General features: G+C 53.2%; 1 protein-coding gene across 1 annotated transcript; it reads right to left on the reverse strand.

Moving 5' to 3' along the window:
• Positions 1-616: 616 nt before the first annotated feature.
• Positions 617-8,705, reverse strand: LOC130484274 (gastrula zinc finger protein XlCGF26.1-like). Its single transcript, XM_056857177.1, has 4 exons — positions 8,235-8,705; positions 6,526-6,652; positions 4,218-4,334; positions 617-1,836 (listed from the first exon to the last, which is right to left on the reverse strand). The coding sequence occupies exons 1-4, from the start codon at positions 8,703-8,705 to the stop codon at positions 617-619; spliced, it is 1,935 nt and encodes a 644-aa protein (XP_056713155.1).
• Positions 8,706-8,931: the final 226 nt, after the last annotated feature.

Here is an 8,931-nt window from a genome sequence, read left to right on the forward strand (position 1 = left end):
CACAGGCTTCTGGCTCAACCCTGGCTCTCAAACGGGAACGGGTGTTTTCTGGAGCATCCTCACGACAGCTCACTCCGATCAGGCTCCTTCTGTGGTTTCTCTCCTGCTTGGTTCGGCTCTTTCTGGAAAGATCCGCATCAGAGCAGGTTTACCCGTTGTGTGGACAGGAAGGTGTGGATTTCCAACCATCTCTGCCCAAATCCAGTGATATTTTCCCCCATGCTGTTCATGCCTGCCATTCCCCTCCCCCCACCCCGCTGCCCTGACTGGCAGGCCTTTGGCAGGCCTCTTAAAAATTGGTACTGATACAGCAACAACTGATCTTTCTTCTTCACGTAGGGTGGATGCTCTGTGGTGTGGCAACACGTGCAGGGTAGAGACTCACCCAAGTGCAGAAGCAGCCTTCCTTTCTCTTTTACTCTACTTTCTCTAGCATCCCCTAGTAACTTAAAAGGCTTCCTCCTTTGGCTGCATACAAATTCAACTAAATAAAAAAGACATTATCTTCTCAGGAGGTGAGGAGAGCATGTGCTGGGGCATCCTCAAAGCCAGCTGCCAAGATGTGCCACACTGGTGCCTTTGGGAGCCCAGAGACGCCTCCAGCTACGGTGGCCGCTCATTCCTTGCACTGGTTTTTCACGTGCTTCGCCAGTTCGTTTTTCCGGTAGTATCTCTTGTCGCAGCGGGCGCACTGGAAAGGCTTCTCCCCCGTGTGGACTCTCTGGTGCACCGCAAGCTCCCCCTGGGTGCGCAGCCTCTTCCCGCACTGGCCGCACTTCGGCCGCGGTCTCGTGTGGACGAGCTCGTGCTTTTGACACAGATTCTGCCTTCGGAAGCTCTTCTCGCAGTAGCTGCACCGGAAGGGTTTCTCCCCAGTGTGGATCTTCAGATGGTCCTGGAGATAGTACTTGCAAGAGAACTGCTTCTCACACTCCGTGCAGGGAAAGGGTCTCTCTCCCCTGTGAGCTCGCAGGTGCTTCTCAAGGGTGCCCTTGCGGCGGAAGCTGTTCCGGCACAATGTACATTTGTGAGGCCGCTCCCCGCTGTGGATGCGTTGGTGAGAAAGGAGACCGGACCGGTGCTTAAAGGCCTTGTTGCAGTAGCTGCAGCGGTAGAGCCCCTCTTCCTGGTGGGATTGCTGGTGGTACTTCAGCTGGTCCTTGGTGGCGTGGCCTTTCCCGCATAAGGCACAAGTAAATGGCTTCTCCCCAGAGTGGACTCTCTGGTGAACCTTTAAGCTCCCAATCAACCCGTATTTTTTCCCACACTCGGCACATGGGTAAGGCCCCAAATGGCTTTTCTGGTGATTCCGGAGGACCTTCTCTGCAACAAATCTTCTCCCGCATTCGCCGCACTGATATGGCTTCTCCCCCGCGTGAAGCTTCTGGTGCCGAGCGAGGGCTGCTTTCTCGATGAACCTTTTCCCGCACTCAGAACACTGGAAGGGCTTTTTACCCGAGTGAATCATAGAGTGCGTGCGGAGGTTTGCCTTCTGGCTGAACCGTTTCCCACAGTCCGCGCACTGAAACGGTTTCTCCCCCGTGTGGGTTCTCGTGTGCACGGTTAAGTGTTCACTGCGACTGAACCTTTTCCCACATGTCTGGCATTTGTACGGTTTCTCTCCAGTGTGGATTTTCTTGTGCGCAGCGAAGTTTCCTCTGCGTCCAATGGTTTTCCCACAATAATTACACTTGTATCCTCTCTTCTGCCTAAGCAGACACGCACTCGCTTCAGGATGGGGTCTGAGCGGGGGAGAGATGCTCCTTCGTGGGCCTTGACTGCTCTCTTGGCATCTTTCAGAGGAGGTCTCTTCAGGTCCTGGATTTCCATCCCTCGCTGCCAAAAGGGAGAAGTGAGACATGGGTTAATTTATTATTAGAAAGACAACCATAACCAATATCGAGACGTCTCCAGACATATTGGGGTGATGGCCATTTTTTTGAAACCCCAGCAGGGCAGGAAATCAGCAGTTCCACATGGTTCTATGTCAAAACTTGGCCAGGGAAAATTCCCACAAAGGTCAAGGCAGTTTGGGCCCTGAAGAAGACTGGGTCGGTGTTCTTCCCCGTCCTCCCCCGTGCCATTCTCACTTGCCAGGGGGCTAGAGGCAGCCCTAACCCACCTGTTCCCCTTTGGGAAAAAGACTAAGGTGCTCCCCAGTCAGGCAAAGGGAACCTCCAGCCATATGTACACATGAAGCTACCTCCTACTGAATCAGACCCTTGGTCCATAAATGACAGCATTGTCTACTCAGACCGGCAACAGCTCTCCAGGGTCCCAGGCAGGGGTCTTTCGCATCACCAACTTCGCCTAGTTCCTTTAATTGGAGATGCCAGGGATTGAACCTGGGACCTTCTGCGTGCCAACCAGATGCTCTATCACTGAGCCACAGCCCTTTCCTCATCCTCCCCTGTGCCATCCTCACTTGCTACAGAGCTAGAGGCAGCCCCAACCCACCTGTTCCCCTTTGGGGAAAAGACTCTTCCCCAGGTGCTCCCCAGTCAGGCAAGGGGAACCTCCAGCCATATGAACACACAAAGCTGCCTCCTACTGAATCAGACCCTGGGTCCATCAATGTCAGTATTGTCTATTCTAACAGGCAGCCACTCTCCAGGGCAGTGCTCTCCAGCAGGATCCCCTTGAGTGCCATGGCGCCTGCAGACAACTTTTCTAGCACTCTAGTGTTTTAAAGAAGTGGATGGGGCCAGGTAGAGCTTTGGCTCAGCAACGCTTCTGATCAACTATTGGAGATCTGATTGGCTGTGCAGATGTTTTTAAACGTTGCTTTGGCTGCAGCTGCCACCACAGCACAAGGATCTACACTGTGTTGTTGAAGTTAAGCTGTGTCAGCCATTTTGCGGCAGCCACTTTGTTGCTGTGCCCACCATGCCATGTCAGAATTCCAACTGTGCCCGCAGGCTCAAAAAGGTTGGAGACCCCTCCTCCAGGGTCTCAGGCAGAGGTCTTACACATTACCTAACCCTTTGAACTGGAGATGCCAGGGACTGAACCTGAGACCTTCTGCATACCAAGAGATGCTCGACCGCTGAGCCACGCACCCCACCACCACCACCACGGCCCCTCACCTTGTCTGCTCAATAACTGCACACACATTCAGAATTCTCAAAGTAAAAAAACAAACCCAGAACCTTTGTATTGCTTGTATTTCCTAGGGAGAAGCTTTATACAAACAGCAAAGAGGGCAGAGGCACATGGCTTAGGTCAAAGTACTTGAAGGGCTGTCACATGGAGGATGGTGCCGAGTTGTTTTCTGTTGCCCCAGAAGGTCGGACCAGAACCAACCGGTTGAAATTAAATCAGAAGAGTTTCCATCTAGACATTAGGAAGAATTTTGTAACAGTGAGAGCAGTTCCTCGGTGGAACAGGCTTCCTCAGTAGGTGGTGGGCTCTCCTTCCCTGGAGGTTTTTAAGAAGAGGCTAGATGGCCATCTGTCAGCAATGCTGATTCTGTGCCCTTAGGCAGATGATGAGAGGGAGGGCATCTTGGCCATCTTCTGGAAACTAGGGGTGTGGGGGGGGGGAGGTACTTGTGAATTTCCTGCATTGTGCAGGGGATTGGACTTGATGGCTCTGGTGGTCCCTTCCAACTCTATGATTCTATGAATTCTCACTGAACGTATACTGACTCTGTCCTCCTGGTGCCACTCTGCTGGGTATTGCCACTGGCTACCTACTGCAATGGCTGCCCAGGTTTTAACTGCCCTTGAAAAGACAGAGGGGAGGGAGCCAAAGGAGTCTCCCAAGGTCATGTGTTCCACAACTCTGGGGCCACAACAGACAAGGCCCTGCGTCTCGTGGAAATGATTCTTGCCTCCATGTATGATTGCACACACACAGTACTGGCCTTAGCGGCAGATCTTAAACGCTGGGCGCTTCACATGTATAGAATTAAAACGTACTTTCTCAGGTAGCATAAAGGTCCTGCTCAGTTCTCAGCCCACATTTTTAAATGTTTGTATCAAGCAATTAAATTAGCATGTCTCTTTGCCTAGGCAGACTAAAACGACTTCATTCAGCTCTCATTCCGTTCAAAACAGCTTGATTGGCATAAATTGGCTTCGTGGCGTGATCACCTGCACATGTCCACACATCAAACCCCGCCCCCCAACACCCAACTGGAGAGTTGGTTGAAAATCTGGTGCTCCCCTCTCTAGCCCAGGCCTGAAAGAGAGACGCTGCATGGCCTCGATGCCCACCGTTCAGCTTCTCCTCACCCAAGGAAGGGTGTGTGGGGTTGCCGCTTGACTCCTCTTCATGCCACTCTTTCCCTTCTTGGAGCCTGGAAAAGAGCAGTGGTTTGGCAGTGATGAGGCCTGAGGGGAGAGAACGAGATGTTACTCAGGGGTAATGTTGGGGAAACTTCAGGCCACACCTGGAGGTTGGCAACTGTACTTCGAAAAGCCCTAGGGACTCTGGAAAAATCTAGTTCCTGCTTGCTGTCAGGAAAGTGCACAAATAGTCAATATTGAAGGACCTGACTCCAGGCCGGCATTTGAGGCTCAGTTTCCCATTGGCTTGCTCCTCTGCTGCTCGAACTCCTGAGGACTCCTTTCTAGACTCAAGGCTCTCCCCCCTCCGTGGTTGGGACTCAAGAGAGAACCCCTGAAAGGACTGTCATTTCACTCTGGATCGGACCCTGCTGCTCTGCGAGACGAGGCTCCTGCGGCAGGGATCCGGCCCCACATGAATCTTCCCCTCTCTCCTCTGACCTCTCCCTGCTGCCCCTCTCGCCTTTCCTCTGCCCCGCCTGGACTTACTGTGGGGGACGAACCAGAGGAGGAAAAGATACAACCTAAAAACAAAGTTGGGTACCCAAAAGCAAGCCCACATGGCAACAGTTACAGACTGATAACAGCACGTGATTTTAATTATCTACCCTGTATTTGTTGCCATAAGGGTTTGTTTTTAATATATGCATAAACTCTTTATAATAAACATATTTCATTGTTTTATTTAGGTCTTGTTTCAACCAGTCTTTTGGATACCTCACTGTGGGGGGAGACATCTAGTTCATTGGGTCGGTTTCCACTAAAAATTGTTTAATTGCTTGTTGATTGCCTCGTCCTCTCCTCACCTGCGAGATTCTGCATTCCCTGTGCTTTGAAACAACAGTCGTACACTCGGCAATCTTTACATACTGCGTAAACCATCTTTTGCTTTTCTTTATATACATATTTAATGAAGATCAAACTTAGTTCAAAGGTACTATCTCTCTCCGCCACCCACAATTCCACTAGAAATATCAACCCCAAGATGTATTATAGAATCATAGAGTTGGAAGGGACCACCAGGGTCATCTAGTCCAACCCCCTGCACAATGCAGGAAATTCACAACTACCTCCCCCCCCACACCCCTAGTGACCAGAAGATGGCCAAGATGCCCTCCCTCTCATCATCTGCCTAAGGTCACAGAATCAGCATTGCTGACAGATGGCCATCTAACCTCTTCTTAAAAACCTCCAGGGAAGGAGAGCCCACCACCTCCCGAGGAAAGCCTGTTCCACTGAGGAACCGCTCTGACTGTTAGAAAGTTCTTCCTAATGTGTAGACGGAAACTCTTTTGATTTAATTTCAATTCATTTAATTAATTTATCTCTTTATTTAAAATATTTATACGCCTGCCTTACTCCTGAGCATCTCAAGTCCCCTGGGCAGGTAACAACGTGAATTTGTTTTTCAGGACAAACATTAAAAACAGCAGATACAAAAACACTACAGCCAGACTAAAGTTGCAATCCTAAGAACACTTTCTTGGGAGTAAGCCCCAATGAATAAAATAGGATTTGCATCTAAATAGACCTGTCCAGGCGTTTTCTCTAAAAACACTTCATGCCCGCCAGCTGATTCTTCCCCGGCTCAGACTGACTCCAAAGCTCTCCCAATCGGCTCTGTCTGGCAGCCTCTCCTAAAAGCCAGACTCCCCACCCCCAGATCCCGTGCTTACACCCGAGCGGGTGAAGAAGAGCAACGAGGATGATCAGGCCTGGAGACCAAGCCCTATGAGGAAAGGCTGAGGGAGTTGGGAATGTTTAATCTGGAGAAGAGGAGGTTGAGGGGGGACAGGATTGCTCTCTTTGAGTATTTGAAGGGCTGTCACTTAGAGGAGGGCAGGGAGCTCTTCCTGTTGGCAGCAAAGGATAGGACTCGCAATAATGGGTTTAAATTGTGGGCTCAAAGGTACCGGCTGGATATTAAGAAAATATTTTTTGACAATAAGAGTTGCTTGACAGCGGAATCCGCTTTCTAGGGAGGTGGTGAGCTCCCCCTCACTGGCGGTCTTTAAGCAGAGGCTGGACAAGCACTTGTCTGGGATGCTCTAGGCTGAACCTGCATTAAGCAGGGGGCTGGACTAGATGGCCTCTATGGCCCCTTTCAACTCTATGAACTACAATGGCAGAGCCAGTCTGGCTCCAAAGAAGAGGCAGTGGGGGGAGGGGCAGTTCAAGGGCTCACCCGCAAGGACGCTTCTAGGACCCCAAAGCCAACCAAAGGACCACATTTTACCTAGGAAAACCAGACTGTTGTAATTGTCAGCGGTCACTTCCCGGTAGAGCTCCCGCTGAGAAGCAGACAGCATTCCCCATTCTTCTCGGGAGAAGCAGACGGTGACGTCAGCGAAGGTTATGGCGACCTGGAATAAAAAACGTCAAGGGTGTGGCTCATTTTGATTCTCACGGGGTCACAGAGAAAAACCGTTTGCGAGCACAGCGGAGAACACGTCAGTTTTCTAACCTCTCCCATTCCTGTAGGTTGGGGGTCCCCACCCTTTTTGAGCCTGGGGGCACCTTTGGAATTCTGACCCAGCATAGTGGGCACAACCCCCAAACAGCCGCTATAAGAACATAAGAAAAGCCCTGCTGGATCAGACCAAGGCCCATCAAGTCCAGCAGTCTGTTCACACAGTGGCCAACCAGGTGCCTCCAGGAAGCCCACAGACAAGACGACTGCAGCAGCATTATCCTGCCTGGGTTCCACAGCACCCAATATAATAGGCATGCTCCTCTGATATTGGAGAGAATAGGGATGCATCATGACTAGAATTCATTTTGCCTAGTAGCCATGGATAGACTTGACCTCAATAAGAACATAAGAAGAGCCCTTCTGGGTCAGACCAAGGTCCATCAAGTCTAGCAGTCTGTTCACACAGTGGCCAACCAGGGGCCTCCAGGAAGCCCACAAGCAAGATGACTGCAGCAGCACCATCCTGCCTGTGTTCCAGGGCACCCAACACAATAGGCCTGCTCCTCTGATCCTGGAGAAGATAGCTATGCATCATACCCTGCCCAGCTGATTCACATGCAGCCTCTGGCAAGGAGGAGCCTTTGCAATTTAAATGCTCGCAGCCCCCCCCCCCACAAGCTCCACCCAGCACCAATCCGGGGGGGGGGGGGAAACACCCCACCCCTCTTTAGAAAGCAGCAATCAGGCTTTAAGCACCCACCCACCGGCCCTCAGGCACAACAAACACAATCCTCCCCCAGCAAACCTCACTTACTTAATCCTCAGTTAATTTAGGCTTCCCAGCAGTTTTAGGAAAAGCAAAAGTCAAAAGTGCCCCACCTGGCCCTGCCCACTTCCTAAAAGCACCTGGCGGTGGAACGGTGTTGGGTGTCCTGGCACCCGTGGGCACCACGGTGGGGTGCCCCCTGCTCTGGGCCTTTACTGCTCTTTCCGGCCTCCTGCACACAGAACCTTTGCATTGAAAATTAGGGAGAGTCATGTTGGTCCATGACTGGATTTAGAAACTGGGGATTTAGTCAGGGCTACAGATGTACAATTCCTGGACATTCTGAAGCCGGGTGGGGGGTGGGGAGGAGTGGAAAGTAAGCAATGCTGATTCTGTGACCATTGGCAGATCATGGTAGGGGGGCATCTTGGCCATCTTCTGGGCGTGGAGTAGAGCGTCAGTGGGGGTGTGGGGGAGGTAGTAGTGAATTTCCTGCATTGTTCAGGGGGCTGGACTAGATGACCCTGGGTGGTCCCTTCCAACTCTATGATTCTATGGAGGGCATCTTGGCCATCTTCTAGGCAAGGAGCAGGGGTCACTGGGGGTGTGTGTGTGGAAGGTAGTTGTGAATTTGCTGCACTGTGCAGGGGGTTGGACTAGATGACCCTGGGTGGTCCCTTCCAGCTCTGTGGTTCTAACACTTAGGAGCATCAGAAGAGCCCTGCAAGAGCAGAGGAGCGAGGGTCTCTCTAGTCCAGCGGCCCGCCTCACACAGCAGGGCACAGAAGCCTCCCCCTGATGCGGCCTCCTTGCACTGGGAGTTAGAGGTTGACTGCCCCTGCACGGGGAGGTTCTTTCGAGCCCCCACGGCCCCTTGTGCCGGCGGCCGTCGCCGCATCCTCTGGGCAGCCAACTCCGCGCTTCGTCCCGCCGCGAGCCCATTTCGCCGCTCTGCCAAATGCAGAGTCCGGCACCACCTCCGGCCGGCCACGAGGGGGAGCTGGCCCCTGCAATCCTCCCAACAGCCCTGGAAGGTGGGCCGCTGCGCCAGCTGCCTTGCAGAAGGACCCCCTTCGGCGCACCCCCCCCGGCTGCGCAGCCGCGCCAAGGAGCGCCCTCCTCCCGGTGCCGCGTCCCCACGTCCCCCGCCATTGCACGTGTACCGGGGGGGAGGGGGCGGAGGGCTTACCTGCGCCGGCGCCCGCCAGGCCTTCCTCGCCCTCCTCCGCCTCCTCATGGCGACGGACGGGCGGCCGAAGCCTCCTTGGGGCGGCAGTAGCGGCTTCCGACCACCCCCCCTGCGAGGTAGGCCCGCCGCCGCTCTCCTCCTCCGCGCCGCCCTCGAGTTCCCCGCCCGACGGCTGCACCACGGAGGTCACGTGGGTCCTGGCGCGTCCCGTGGCTTCACGTCCACTTGTCGCCGGAAGTGACGTCGCCTCACCCGCCAAAGCGGGCCTGCCAGG

This window comes from Euleptes europaea, chromosome 11 (assembly GCF_029931775.1).
Source record: "Euleptes europaea isolate rEulEur1 chromosome 11, rEulEur1.hap1, whole genome shotgun sequence".
In the NCBI taxonomy this organism is placed as follows: Eukaryota; Metazoa; Chordata; class Lepidosauria; order Squamata; family Sphaerodactylidae; genus Euleptes; species Euleptes europaea.